Raw genomic sequence first — 16047 nt, 5'->3', positions numbered from 1 at the left:
AGCTCAACAAAGACTTGCTTTGGTAAGTGTTAAGGTCTACTTACCGGCTCTTATGGCCATTTTATCAGCCTTCATTATTCAAATCACCCATTGTCATGAGGTATTTCACAAGTTTAAAACATTTGTTTCCATGAAACCTTGTCTTGTGGCCCAGTGGGACTTGATCTTAGTCACTTTTTTCTTGATGTGTAGCCCTTTTGAGCCATTGCACAGTTGTCCCTTAAGACACTTATCCTTAAAGAGTCTTTTTTTAACACTTTAAAATCGTCTAGACTTGCGAGCAAACTTTAGGCTGTATGTGTGAATCCACCGTAAACCAAATTCTTTCCTGAGTTTGTTCTGAGGACCTGGACTTCTTTTCTACTCAAAGTAGTCACTTCTTTTCATGTTAGTCAGGATATCACACTTGTGGCATTCTTTCCCGCACCCCTTTCCTTTAAAGCGGAAGGGAGATTCCATTGTTTGGATCTTATAAGAGCATTGAGTTTCTATATTGATCGCACCAAGGAACATTGAGTAGACATACAGCTCTTTGTGCATTTTTTTGGAGCTAAGAATAATAAAGCTGTACAAAAACGGATCATCTTTGGATGGATTGTTCTCTACATAGCGATGTACAAAGGCACTGTGAAAAAAAACAGCCCCCAGAAGGTTTGAGGGCTCATTCCACGTTGCCCAAAGCTGTTAGCACTACATTAGTACACGGTGCGCCTTTCCTGGGCACCTGTCAGGTGCCTATGTGGGCTCCGGTAAACACATTAATGTAGCACTACTGCCTCGACAGTCAGGTCCATCAAGAGGGGCCTTTTGCCCACTTGGTCCTACAGGACCTTTTGGTCTGAGCCAGTTCACAGACCCGCCACCTTGGGAGGTACTGCTATGGTATCTAGGCAAGGATTCTGTAGATAGCAGTATTCGTCATAAGAACAACTTTTGTTAAAGAAATCTTTCTGGTGAATCCTGTATCTAACCGCAGGTTCCTCACCGACCCTTGAACTTCCCCGTTTTATGAAATTGATTCTCTTCCATCTAAAAAGATCCCAATCTAGAGATCTGCACATTGGGCATACCAATTTGCTTGATGGGCTCTGCGTATCAGGGCGCAGACATCCTAGAAAGCAACTCATATCAGCTTGTAAATGCGACTGTGCTCATCCCTTTTGGAGCATTACAATGTCAGCACAGAGCCACACACCACCACCCAGCAGCACACAGGACATTTCTCTAAAAGTTTCCAGATCCAGTTTGACGCCTGGGAATTATTCACAAGGTAAGAAATCTTGGGTTAGAGTATACACCAGAAAGATTGCTTCTGAAAGTAAGTAACTTGTTCTGTGAGAAAATGAAAATATTGGTTGAGGGTTCAAAATGTTATTCTGTTTATAAACTGAGGAAAGAGCAACATTATTTGTGGATTAAATAAGGAAATAAAGTGATCTCAGTTATCAAGCCAACAAAGTAAATATGGAATACACAGGTAGAGGGCTGCATAGTCAGTGGAAGTTCTGAAGAAATGCCTTTTGTAGAGCCTGTAGCTAATATCAGTCTGAGTGTACTTTATTCTTTGCTTGTTTTATGTTGCAGTTATGAATATGAGACTGGAAGACAATCCGCTTTAGAAATGTTTGCTTACCTCTTCCAAACATTCCCACAGGTGAGCCTTTCTACTGATTGCATGTTACTATGTAATGTTAATTAGCAATTGGTTCCAATTTTGTCAGCACCAAGTTTTGCTATAAGCAAATATATAGGAAGACATGTTATGTTAGACCATATTTATCAAGCATCCACCAAAATGGTTTCAAGGTGTGAAATGCACAGAGGGAGAAGAACCTCACAGGCATATGCCTGTCTGAAGAGCCAAGTTTTTAACAGGGTCCTGAAGCGCGCAGAGGAAGTTGTGGCTGAGATGTCTGGGGGGGAAGGAATTCCATACATATATGAAGCAATCATGGAAAATCTCTTCCTGTTAAATTTGGGAACCTCTAACAGATTGTGATGGGCTGGTCTGAGATTACGTTTAGTGATATAATTCCGGATTCTAGAGGACACAAAAGTTGGGCTTTTGCCGTTGCAAGATTTGAAGATGGTACACCCAGTTTTAAAAAGGGTCCTCTCAGCGACTGGAAGCCAGTGCAGTTTTCCCATCAAAGGTTTGATGTGGCAGTGTCTGGGCTGCCACCACACCAGCCTAGCTGCCCGATTTTGAACCAGCTGAAGACTCTGACTCAGTCCTTTTGAGAGTCCCAGATAGAGAGAGTTAACATAATCAATCTGGGACATGTCTAGGGCAATTATAATCTGAATGATAGCCTCAAAGGTGAAATATTTCCAGATTTCTTTTATTTTACGGAGCTGAAAGGAGCAAGAAGAAGTCACTTGTCCTATCTGAGGCTTCATAGAAAGGTCTTTGTCAAGAAGGATCCCACGAATTTTAACCACTTTTTTTAGAAATAGGAGAAGCACCCATGTACAATGGCCAGAAGGAGGGCTTCCAACTATGCTGTTTGTTTTTAATCATCCCAATTTCAGTTGTGTCAGAATTCAGCTTCAACTGATGTGACATGCGACTGATGTGGCATGTAAAATATGGAATATGATCACAAATGCTGGATTTGTTTGTCCTATGGTGTGCTTGTATGTTCTCATCTAATAAGCCAAAGAAAATAGTTGACCTCACCCATGTATAAACAAGATCCTGTCAGTTCCCATCCATGTCTTCAGTGAGGCCATTTTTTTTGTAACATTTGGAGCTGAGGTTGTGGGTGAAGATATAAATGGTTTTTAAGTTGGTTTTGAATGGCATTTCTAAGCTGCCACTAACTGGTCTCATGTGGCAGTGACTGTGCGCCCCTTTTTGCTTCCTTTATAAAATATTTTGAATGGTCAAGGCAGATGAGTACTTGCAACGTTAGTGAGTCTGGGTCAAACAGAAGCAGGGTGTGATTTATATGTGGCTGTGAAGGGGACATGGCCATCTGCTGAGGAAAATGGGTGCTTTTTGAAGCTGCTCCAATAGAGCTTCAATATAATCCACCTATCGTCTGTCAGTGCATCGTCCTCCATTCTGCTCCCAAACTAATTCTGTAGTGGGAAGGTTCAGGAAAGCTGTATAACCGTGGCAACTGGCAGCAACAGCTATGGAGGGAGAGAGCAGAGCTGGGGGCCTCCGAGCACGAGGCAGCACTGGCCTTGCAAAGTTGAGTCAGGCTGCGGGTGAATAAGATGAGGGGTGTCTACTGTGAGGCAGCCTCTGAGAGGCAGAGTGTTGAGAGGATGAATGTGTGAGCGAACGGATGGCTGGCGGTGGAGATGTTCCAGCTCAGCCCTTGTACTGCAGCCTGAGAGATCACTGGGGAAACTGACAGGGGATATCCCCTTACGGTCGGTGGCGTACACCATAACTGGGAAGTTGTTGGTCACCTGTTGCTCCTCGGCTGGACAGTTATCCCAATACTGCACCTGCTTTAACCTCCAGTGGCTGCATGAGGTGAACCAGGCCAGACTGAAGGAAGGGAGCCCTGCCTGTCGACGCACAGAAGAGAGGCAGCTGATGTGCAAAGGGGGCTGTGTGAGGCTTCAGGGACTGGCCTGACTTTGGCTGCCAGACACCAGTGGAAATCTAGCCATTGAGATCAGCAGCCTGCTGCAGAGGAGTTTCCTTTCTAAGGGAAAGCAGAGAAACTGCAGGGGTAGAGAAGCTGCAGGGGCAGAGTCCCCCGGCTGAGGCTGTGAGTACCACTTCTGGTGGTGATGGCCCAGTATACCCTGGGGAGAATGGTGCTACAATACAGGGCGGCACGCCAGCAACTTAAATCCCATACGATGTAGTGGTACAACAGAAAAGAGATAAGGCCAGTGAAAGGACGGAGTGTGAGAGGCCTTGACAAGAGGTGGTTTGTTCCGTATAGGTTCCCCCTAACTCTGCCCATGAGTTCATACAGTTATGACCGGTGGCAAGGACACAAAAGGGCCGCAACAATCCAGACTAGTTAAAAATGCCAGCGCTAAACTGCCGTTGGACACCATGACACATGCAGAAGGACAGGCTCTGCCTGAGGACCACGACGTATAAATTACAGAACCCTGCCTGAAACTATATATTGGAGGTAACTCAAGAAATGCGGGCGCTCTGGAGCCCAAAATTTACTCAGGGACTACTGAAGTCAGTACTCACAGCTGATAGCTGCAAAACAGGCAAAAGGATAGCTGATAATGAAGCTGCACTGTCAACACTCTGTACTGAAGCTAAAACTATTAGGGAGCAGGTAAATCGACTATGGACGAGGGCGGACATAAATGTTCTGGCCTTTGAAATACTACCTTAAAAAAAAATGTGTCCAGAGATTTTGATTTTTGATTTGTGTTTTGTGTCATTAGAGACGTAATTTAGCTTGGATAGACATTGCTAATCTGGGCCGATTTCTTCTGGGCGACATTTTTTAAAATGGCAGATGCGTTGCAGTGATGATGTAACATTTCAGGGAGCATGAGACCTAAATATTTCCTTTTGGTGTCAAAACATAGGTTTTGGGGCTCAAGTAGTCTTATAATGATGCGTTTTGACTATCATATTGGTAATTTATTTTAATTTTGTTTTTATTTCCGTTGATTCAAATTCGTAAACATGAACAAAGCAGGTGGTAGCAGAGGATCTTTACCTCCTGACAGAGTGTTGCGAACTACAAAATCTGAGGATTCCTTCAACAACAAAAATGTGTCATATGCCAGACCAATCCAAAAGAAAAGTTTGCAACTGCGGCTGCACACAATAGAGTTCAAGATGCTACAGAAATACATCAAGACAAAGTTCACAAAAGTTTGAAACTAGTGGGTGAAGAGGATCAGATATTGTAACAACAAGTGCTACACTTTGTATACAATGAAAACAAGCATTTGTAATGCACTAGGGTCTCGTATTTGTCAGAGTTACAGCTGTTCACAGTTGTAAACTCCCAACTGGATTTTTCTTCCATTAAAAGAAAAAAACAGCGCAATCACGCTGCTACAGTTCACACATAATAATACCTATCGGCAAAAGTGCAATTATGAACGTAACCGGCAAAAGTGCAATTAACTGTGTAACAAGTTCGATAGTATGCGAAGCGCTCAACTTCTGCCCAGCGAGATCGCACTGTGAAAATAGAGAAAAAGTAGTCCACAAACCCAGCGAGCCTTGCATGTTTTCTGTACTTTGTCGCTGCGCTCGAGGAGGGCTAACCACCGGAAAAGGCATGACGTATGCATGCCTTCCACTAATCAAAAGAAGCGGATTCTAACAGGCAAGCCAACTTGCCAATGAAAGACACTGACGTGAAGTCGACAGGGCTCCGAGCCCTTTTCTAATACCTAAAGTGTCTCGCTAGCAACGCAGACTCAACCCTAAAAAACCTGGAATAAAATCTTTAAAAATAGTACAAACCAGTGAATCACCACTAGAATCGGAGCCTTCTGAGAAAGCAATAACCACCAAAATCTGTGCCTGTCCACTTTGAAGATCTGTGACTAACGCTCGTCCACCTCGAACAACTGATGAGAAAGCAGAGAATCTTCAATGAGTTATCAGTGGTTTAGCCAGAACCAGGGCCAAAGGGATTGACAAAAGAACAAAGTACAGAGTATGTGAGTCTTAGAGGGCAAGCATGTTTTTTTCTGCAGCTAGTTTCTTCTAAGATGAAGTTTTCAGCCGAGTAGCTGATTTAAACAGTGATGTGATTGTATTTGCATCAGATTTGTATGCCCACCCAACTTTATGCGTGCATACATTCGAAAATATGAATGTACAGTGAGCTCCCAGCAGCAACGTAACTGCCAGCCTTCAGTTTGAAAAGCAAATTAACTTTTAAAGCCAGTCTTGCGTGCTGGCTACAGGTTCACACTCTGTGGGATCAGAGAAATAATGGTCAATATTGATGAAACGGTATTGATTCATAATAAAGAAATTTAGATTTTTCTGGCGAGAATGTACAATGACAGAATTCGTTTTTGTCAGTCTAACAAAAAGAATGAGCCACTTATGGTGTTTTCAGCTGATTTGACTCATGGAGTTCTTGCTGCCAAAATAAGATCAAATAATGCAGTGAATTCAGCAGGAACCATTTTAAGAAACGTCCTGAAAGATTTTGATTTTGGACTTAACGACAAATTTTGTGATGCCCCAGACCACCGCAAATCATGGAAGTCAACAAGAATGCCTGATGTTGTCTTAACAATTTTTACATCATTGGTTAATATCAGCATAGCAGGTTTTTGCAGGTTAAGAACTTTACTCAGCAGACTAAGAACAGCCATAAAAGTGCAAACATAATTTCAGCAAGTAAGAATATGTAGACATAAAAATACACAAACGTATTAAAATGTTGTTTAAAACAACCTCATTTCAGACCCTCCTTTTTTGAGTTATAATACCTTCATAATAAGGTGAATGCAGGTGAAAATACACAAATATATTAAAACTGTAATTAAAACAACCTCATCTCAAGCCATCCTTTTCCTAAGTTGTATTGCCTTCATAATAAAAAGAGCAACATTTAAGCACAGAAACAGGTTCAAGTGCAAACAGGTAGCTTAATGCAGATTAATGGTCTCTAATACTCTGTGCCAGGAAGATTGGTTTAAAGTTGAATCTCCTCAGATGTTTGTAGAAACCACAGAAAAGCATAAAGTGCTGAGTGCTTTGCTTTGTGCGCCCATAACAAGGACAAAGCATTGTGCCTGAGGGCGTACCCTCATTGCTGGGAATTCAACAAGATGATGAGCTCTGCCAGCACGAAATTTCGACAGCACAAAACTGTGCTGAATATTAGTCACACAGGATAAGTAACATTTACAACCCTCCTTTAGGCCAGCTGACATGTATTAGACCACAATTGACTTCCTTAACTCAGCACACATTCTACTATCATGCCTATGATTAAAAAAGCATGTCTTGATACGGCGTTTATCAAGGGTCAAGGTTTGAAGGGGTTCTTGGAGGACAGCTACATTAAACTACTAAAGGACATACCAGTATAAGAGAGTCGTGGGATGATTAAAACATGGTCCAACCCAAGACAGCAAAGCAAAACTGTTACAAACTAAAGTTCTTGAGCTTGGAACAGAAGCCGACAACATTGATGACAGCTCTGAAAATATAAGCAAATAAGTGGAAGACAATACCATGAGCCGACAGGCGTATGCTGTGCAAATGTACTGTCTTTTCCAAATCATGTTTTATGAATTACAATCATGGCAAAAATAAAACTCCACTACACATGATGACTGCCCATGGAATCTAAGACAAGTGAAAAACTAGAGAGCCAATTACTTCAATGAATAGGAGTGGTGTATCAACAAGGTATGATGACAAAGTACGGAGCAGGAACCTCATGCTGTAAAATCTTGTGAATCTGACAGTACACCACTTCCAAGTCACTTTACCAGGAAAGGATTTAAATTTGCTTCTCTTTATAATTTTGATTTTGATAACAGGGACATCCAGCACACATAATACCGCCATGGTGCTTTTTTCAATACTGTACTAATGAAGTAGCTGCTTGAAAACAAGCTGTGTCAGCGGTAGGCATAAACAAACAAAGCTGCAAACTTATAACCCAACTTCCTTGCCAATGTGTGGAAATTCAGTACAAGCCATCAACATGTCCCAGTCTGCCAGAAAGCTTCAAAGTGCCTGATGACATAGATCATGCCTGATGCTGCAGTCCGCAAAGGTGATTTAACTGAATTTATCATGTTGCATATTTGTGCGGACTGAAGGATGAAGAAGAGCTAGTTCCTCTGTAGGCTGGAATTCATGCTCCCAAAATACAGTCCCACTGAAGAATGTTGGGTTTTACTAGTAATACCAACTCCTGTCACAAACTACTCAACAGTATACACAACTCTAAAAAAATTCCAAATTGTGCATCCTCAGATTGAAGACCAGCCTATCCTGCTAATTTTCTGAGACTAAGGTGTTTTCCCTATTGACAGTTTTATGACCAATCCAGTCGAATTTGATTATCTTTATCAAGTGATGGGCGTTTTCCACATGACAAAAGTTGTGGTGCATTGTGCATGAAGCTATCACAGTGGATGTGCCATAGATAATGCACTTCTGAGGCTGAACTCTTTAGAAGCAAAACTGTCCAGTCAGTATTGAGCGGAACTCATTATGTTTGTTTGTTACAAGGTATACTCATCATATCTGAGGCAATTGAAACATTGCATTGGAATGCTTTCTGGAAGAGGAATGACAAATTAGGTTTTCCATATCTTAGCTCAAAAGTGAACAAGGCACAGGGTGCACGCCGTTCAAAAGACAGTGCAAAGCCAGGCAATGTTCAGTACACTCAGTTCAAAATCAGAAATCCAAGCTTTTATTCTTTGTTAAAGATTGTGACAAAAATTCTGAACTTTGCAAAGGCTGGGGAAATGTTTTACACATGATAGCTCTTGTGAAAAACTTGCTACATGGTGATCAGGAAGGTGATTAGGAGCTGCCCGTGAAGACTGTGGGGTCACTAATTACTGTGTTCTACGAATTCGATTGCATAAACTGCCTGAGATATGGGTTCTGGTATTTGGAAAGAGAGAAGAAGTTAGAGGTGGAGAAACCATACCTCTACAGAAGATTCATCCAAAGAGATTTTGTGGTGAAAGACAGAGAGGGAAGGTTCAATGCTGCAGCTCCAAATATGAAACTGGAACAGACAATCCAGAGATCACAAAAAAGCTCCAAGGGAATTGTTGGTCAAACTCGTAAACGTGAATATGTTGCTCAATGGCAGATAGTTTACCATGAAGTCCTTTCTATTTGCAATGTTTTCAGAGTGATAACAAATTCTAAATTAATGGACCATTGTGAAACTGTACCTCACCACGAATTTGTGAGAACAAGAGGGGTACGTTTCACTAAAAATGTTGATAGCCTTCTTTATTTCAAGCAGAGGCAAGCTCACCCCTTTGAAATGGCAGAACCTGTGCAACTACACAGCTTTGTGACCAAGCAGTATGGAGATAACGACATAAAGACTTGTCTACTAGATGTCCTGGAACAAGAATCAAAACTATACACAGAACTGAAGCAGGAGAGATTTGTATTGAAAGAGAAAAAGCTGTTTGACACAAACACTAAAGCTAAACTTCCACAATTTAATTGCCCTAGTAAGAGCTTCGTCCAACCATCCACTAAAAAACGGGCTACAAAAAAACAACTTTCGCAAGCACGTAGAGAGATGGATGTAGCAAAGGAAAGGGGTGAATTTATCAAGGACATTCTGTTGCATGAGCTTCTTCCAACAAACGCCTTATTTGATGGAGATGTTGCAACCAAACCAGTGAAGCACAAAGTCATAAAAGAGCTCGGGAAAAAAAAACTTTCACCTTAAGAATTTAAATTCGAAAATATGTCCTCATTGAAAACTGCTGTTGTTGTGGACTATATGGCACAATTGTGAATGGTCAAGGTTTCATCCGTGCAAAACTTCACAGAGGTCATTCAGACTGTTCTACAGATATCAAAGTCAGTGTTCACCTTGCAAGAACTGCACATTGTCTTTGACAGTTATCTTGAACTCTCTGCCAAAGAATGTGAGAGACTCAGACGAATGTCTACAAGTGGAACAACTGACCTTGTCTGCATCAAAAAATGTACCCCTGTATCAGTGCAACTTGATAAATTCTGATCATCAACATCGAACAAGATGAACTTGGAGATGTTAACTCGCCACAACATTGCTGATGCTTCAGTGAACATTGAATTTCCAATTATTGCAAGTGGAATTATTGTCAATGAGGAGTTGGTACCTGCAGAGGTCTGTTCAAAAGCTACAGGCCATAATGTTCAAGAAATTAACAGCAAATTGGTGGAAGCTGATATTGGTGTTGTACCACATGTTTAGTGGTCTTTTCGAAATGGTTCCAATCGAGTCATGGTACTGTCAAATGAGACAGATGTTGTTATTGTGCTACTTGGATTTCTTGCAATGTTCAAAAGTCAAGGTTTGTCTGAGTTATGGATACGTTATGGGACAGGTGAGAAAAGACACTTAATCCTGCTTCATATTCTGTACAAGAAACAGCACCCAGTGATGCCATCAGTTCTTCTCAAGGCACATGTTCTTACGGGTGATGAAACTATGAGCAAATTTGGAACAAAGCTTGGAGCGTTAACTGCTGAACCTATGAAGTTTCTAAAAGTATTTTCAGAGAGAGGAGAATTTGACTTTAAAGACTTGGAAAAATACCTTTTGCACGTGTGGAAAATGAGTTCTGACTGTCACACATTTGACTATCTTCGGTACAGTGAGTTCAAGAGATCAGTCCTGTTAAGTGACCTTCCATTGACATCATATTCTGAGTGTGGACACATTAAAAGAGCGCTCTACTTGATCAGAAGATGTGTAAATGGTTTGGATCATGCATATTTCGAAAAAGATCCATGTGAATCTGGGTGGCAACATATTGACGGGTTGCTAAAACCTACGAAATTTCTAAAGTCTCGACCCACAGAACTTACAAGTACATACATGTACTTGCAAAACCTGTGCTACAAAAAGATGTCCCTGTTGATATGCTCTTCTCAAATGTTCAACATTCTGCGAATGTACCACAAGTGATTGCTGAAAGAAATAAACTAAGTGAACTATGAAAATGAGTCTAAAACAGGAGTGATAAACATTATTTTTTTCATATTCAGATCATAAACATTGTTTGGTGTATACATAAAAGGATTAAATACCATTATTATGTGTTTCTTTTCTATATATGTCTCTTCTTCCCCTATAATAGCCGCCAGTTTGGTAAATGGTGGAAGGGTTGTTCTGAGGAGTTATTTTCTGTCTCTATAAGACTACGGTACACCCAAAACCTATGTTTTGACACCAAAATTAAGTATATAGGTCTCATGATTCCTGAAATATTACATCATCACTGCAACACATCCGCCTTTTTAAAAAATGTGGTCCAGAAAAATTCTGCCTGGATCAGCAATGTCTACCCAAGCTAAACTACTTCTTTAAAAATCCAAAAACACAAATCAAAAATGGACAGCAATTTTTTGGGAGGTATATAAGGGGGTCAGGATTATAATGGGAGTCAAGTGGGAAGATTTTGAGGGATGCTCAATGAATAATATCAGGGTGGTTGGGGTCCAGTGTGTATCTATTCTTGGAGAAGTTTATCCGGATAACCCTAAAACCCAAGGGACTCTCTAAGTTCTTTTCTGTGGAGCGGGCACATAGGGTCCTGATTACCCTGACCTCCGCCCCAACATGGGGCGCCTAGCAGACTATAACTGCCCATCTCTTTAATTACTGAGATCAAGATGTGATCCTGCAGGCCACCGGGCAGAGCCTGCCCTTGAAATATGAAAATGCGACCATAAACATTTATCCTGGTCCACGCTGCGTGTGCAGAAGCTAAGGTGCAGTTTTGCTGAAGTGAAAAGGATACTGATGCAGAAATATCTTAAATATATGATGCTGTTCCCCGTAAAACTTAAAGTAGTAGCAGACAGGAAAACATGGCTCCGCTGCGGCGTGGGGCTGGCTCTCAGGTAGATATCTGGTAACAACAGACTGAAACACAAATTACATGCCATAGTGCCACCAGGGAGAGAGGGGGGGAGACCCTGACAAAAGCAGGGCAACAACAAGAACCTGTGGACATTGATAGACCTCATAGAGAGACGGGCATCCAGAGCAGCCCAGTTGAACTGTCCTGAGGGGGGCCCCAAGTGCTCCAGAGAGCAATATTCGTGGATGTGCAGGGAGGCGGGCACTGCCTCCCACCTGATCCCTCCCTATCCTCAGTTTCCCCCCCCCCCCGCACACTCATTCAGACATGGACCTACGACAGACAACCTGCTCTCTTATTGCTTTTGACTGCCGTGCCATGAATATTGGTACTATATAGAGTGGTTGAAATGGGGGACAATTGTACTGAGCTAATATAACAACACTGCCCAAGCTACCTTGTTTGGATTGCACTAGTTTTAAGGGGACAAACGCTCTGCAAAGTTTGGGGAGGGGAGGGGGGACTCAGCTCACTGTTCAGGGATGCAGGCTTGGTGCTTTGTTTTGGGACGTTGTGTTGTTTGCTCAACTTTTACTGTTGGGTGTTTTCACTCTCTTGAACCACATACATGAGGAGAGGCCCAGTTCTGTGCTAATCATCACGCTGGATGCTGAGGGGGAAATACACTGCACAGCCGCAACCACTAATGGCAGACTGCAAGTCACTGACGTTCCTAACCTGGAACGTCAATGGGCTTGTGTAGTAAAATTAAAAGAGGGGGTGATGTTGCAATACCTGAAATGCCAGTCTGCTGACATGGTGCTGCTCCAAGAGACACACCTGATGGGGAAAAACTGTAGAGCACTGGATAGAGGGGGTTTCCACATGATGCCAGCTACATAACTGGATCGAGAGATGTATGTATACTTATTGGGAAAACAGCTTCCATTATTCCTCAGCAGATACCCCATAGTTTGTGGCACTGAGAGGGCCTCACACTCAACCTCTGCTCTGTATATATCCACCTAAATTCCACGCGCTGGTCGTACAGGACGTAAGTGCTGTGTTACTGCAGCTCCTGGGGGGCACCTGGATCTTGGGCAGTGATTTTATCCTGACTCTGCTGGCAGAATGGGATGGACCACCAAATAAAGGAGAGTTGGACAGCGCTCGCCCTCTTCAGGAATTTTTAACTACATGTGGATTGGCGGACCTGTGGAGGACTCGCATCCTCACAGTATGCTATACACCTACTAATCTGGGTCTCACAGAAGTTTCTCATTCATAGACTACCTCTTTGCCTGACACACACAGGACCATTTCTATGAGGAAGTACGTCACTTGGCTTAGGGGTATTTTGGATCACTCACCAATGTCGCTGGTACTCTGCAAGAGGTCAGCTAATCAAGAGAGGGTGTGGCCCTTCAATCCGTGGCACCTTAAATTCCCCAGAATTGTAGAGAAACTCTGGCAATATACTGATCAATAATTCACAGATAGTGACTTTTTTCAGTAACCTCTGCGCTCACAATATGGGAAGCCTATAAAGCGGTGATCAGGGGACGGGCGATATCCTTGGTGGCGGTAGAAAAAAGTGAGGAGCAGAGAAAGATGAACTATTTAGAGAGAGAGATCCAGGAGATGGAGCTACAACTATATACAGGAGCAGATGACACTATTACATAGGTTGCACCTCACACAACAGAAACGTAAAGATCTTGCAACAGGTGCAGCGATTGCAGTCCAAAAAACGCAACTTGATGGGTGTTAGTAAACAAGGCTGGGAAACTGGTGCCTTGGTTAGACAAACGGGGTCAGGCACAGTCTTGTGTCCTAGAGATCAGAAATGCAGAGGGTAAACTTATTAGAGGGAGCAATAACATTGCTGAAGTATTTGCCTTATGTTATGCCTGAGTCTATTTGCCTGTGGTGGCCACGATGGACACAGAGGTGGGGGAGTTCCTCCGGGATGTATACCTGCCCCCTACTCTCAAGAGAAGACAGGATTTACCTAAACGCAGACATAGACATGTCTGAAATAGAGGCGGCAATTTGCAGCTTACAAGCCAGAAAAGCCATGGAACCTATATTAAGCCGTGGTCTCAAAATTAGCCCCAAATGTGGTTATTCATATAGAAATTAAACCTAAGAGCTCCCTCTCACAGGCTCAACAAATAGTCAGAATCGCTTGGGGGCCCTCTCTGGCTGGTTGGTTCCTCTGGGGACGAGCCATGGGTGTTGGGTGCAGAGTAGTTTGGACTCACGCTTCTGGAGTGAGGTGGGAGTCCCTTTAAAGATGGTTTATTTTTCTTCTTGTTGGACAGGTCTGCTGTCCACTGGCGTTTCTTGGTCCTCTGTGATACAGGCAGTCCCTGTAGGCTTTTCAGGGGTCACTGGCCCTGTAGAACGCCTTGCTTCTTCTTTTACAGCTTTTTGAAGCCAGAGACGGGCCATTAGGGCTGGGACCGAGTCAGTTGTTGTCTCCCTCTCTTCTCTACTGGGTCACTTCAGCTCTGGACACCTTAGCGGCGGTCCTGGGTGAGGTGGTGACTCCTCCTTGTTTTTCCTAATTATATTTGGACTTTCCGACAAAAGTGGGGCTTTGTCCAGGGGCTGGGCATCTCCACTAGCTGGAGTGCCCTGGGGTATTGTAACACGAAGCCTGAGCCTTTGATGCTCAACACTAGGTGTTCCTGCAGGGAGGAGGTGTGAAGCACCTCCACCCAGTGCAGGCTTTGTTTCTGGTCCCAGAGAGCACAAAGGCTCTCACCCCATGGGGTCAGAAACTCGTGTCTCAGTGGCAGGCTGGCACAGACTTTTCAGTCCTGCACTGAAGGGTTGGGTAAGATACAGGAGGCATATCTAAGATGCCCTCTGTGTGCATTTTTAAATAAATCCAACACTGGCATCAGTGTGGGTTTATTATTCTGAGAAGTATGATACCAAACTTCCCAGTATTCAGTGTAGCCATTATGGAAGTGTGGAGTTCGTTTTGACAAACTCCCAGACAATATACCTGATGTGGCCACACTGTACTTACAATGTCTACAAATGGACTTAGACACTGTAGGGGCATATTGCTCATGCAGCTAACCCCTCACCTCTTTTAGAGTGCACCCTGACTTTGGGCTTTAAGGCCTGCTAGAGGGGTGACTTACCTATGCTACAGGCAGTGTTTTGTGTGCATGGCATCTTGAGGCTGATGCCATGTCGACTTTGCCTTTTTCTCTCCACCAACACACACAACCTGTAATGGAAGTGTGCATGTGATAGTTGAGCGGTCCCTTTGGGTGGTACAACACATGCTGCAGCCCTTAGGGACCTTCCCTGGTCACAGGGCCCTTGGTACCACTGGTACCTTTTACAAAGGACTTATCTGTGTGCCAGGGGTGTGCCAATTGTGGAAACAATGGTACATTTTTTGTGAAAGAACACTGGTGCTGGGGCCTGGTTAGCAGGGTCCCAGCACACACTGTCAAGTCAGCATCAATATCAGGCAAAAATTGTGTGTGCGGGCGGGGAGGGGTAACTGCAGCAAGGGCCATTTTCCTACCGTGGTCTAATAGCTCGTAATGGGAAGGACCTGGTCCCATAATATTGTGATCCATTCAGTAAAACAAAGAGTGCATTAAGTGACTGTGTCAGTTAAATCAGGTTTTGTATTCTGTAAGACAGCTGACCAGTTTTCAAAATTTAACTTAGACCAACAACGTTCCTACCTAGTACACAGAGGCAAGATTAAAAGAGCTGGTTCAACTGTCTGAGCAAAAAATGGTCTGACCAGGTTAAGGCAATGGGAGTCTGCACCTGGAAGAAGTCTGTATTACTGAACACTAAGTCAAGAGTGTGGCCTTTTTTTATGGGTAGGTCCCTTTACTAATTGCTTTAATTGCAAGGACTTTAAATCCAATGACAACTTCTCAGAGGCTGCATTGTTGTTTGCTTTAAAATGTATATTAATGTCCCTAAGTATAGTAAAATTGGCCCTATTTACAGCTAAGTCAGCAGCCATATCCAGAAAGGTCTGAAAAAATTAAGTGTATGGTCCCAGCACCCTATACTATAGGATGCCTGAAAAAGGAAAGGTATGAGTGAGAGTCAACATAAAAAACGCTTTCTCAATATGCAACCTCATAGGGAGAAAATGTACCCTTCATGGTGTCTCTATATATGACAGCGATCCCCCCACACTCTTACCGAGACCAATCTAGCCTTGCAATACAGTAACCGGAAGGAGGAGCTTGAAACACATATGGAGAAGAAAGAATGTCCAGAACAGATTGACTTAATAATAAAAAGATATTTAATTTGTGAGCGGCCAAAGAGCGCAGCAGTTAACCAGAGACATGCGCCAGGCTGTAACAAATGGCTGACTCCTCTCCAATAAAGGACGGAATCCGCAACGCTCACATATTAGTGAAGTTAGAGGTGGAAATTCGAACTTTACTGTGGCACAGTGCACAGCACGAATCACTATGTCCAAGTTAAGTATCAGCTGGTGGGATGGCAATGTTGCCTTGTCGGATATCCAGAAATATTACTGGGCAGCAC

General features: G+C 43.0%; 1 protein-coding gene across 1 annotated transcript in view; it reads left to right on the top strand.

The window, feature by feature from the left end:
* UTP20 (UTP20 small subunit processome component) overlaps positions 1–16047 on the top strand; it is a 966235-nt gene that overhangs the window by 858570 nt on the left and 91618 nt on the right. The window contains exon 53 of the mRNA XM_069229033.1: positions 1585–1654. Coding sequence (XP_069085134.1) covers positions 1585–1654 — 70 coding nt within the window. The remainder of the gene's footprint in view (positions 1–1584; positions 1655–16047) is intronic.

The sequence above is a fragment of the Pleurodeles waltl genome, chromosome 4_1 (genome assembly GCF_031143425.1).
Source record: "Pleurodeles waltl isolate 20211129_DDA chromosome 4_1, aPleWal1.hap1.20221129, whole genome shotgun sequence".
NCBI classification, from domain to species: Eukaryota; Metazoa; Chordata; class Amphibia; order Caudata; family Salamandridae; genus Pleurodeles; species Pleurodeles waltl.
This window is presented reverse-complemented; position numbering and strand designations above follow the sequence as displayed.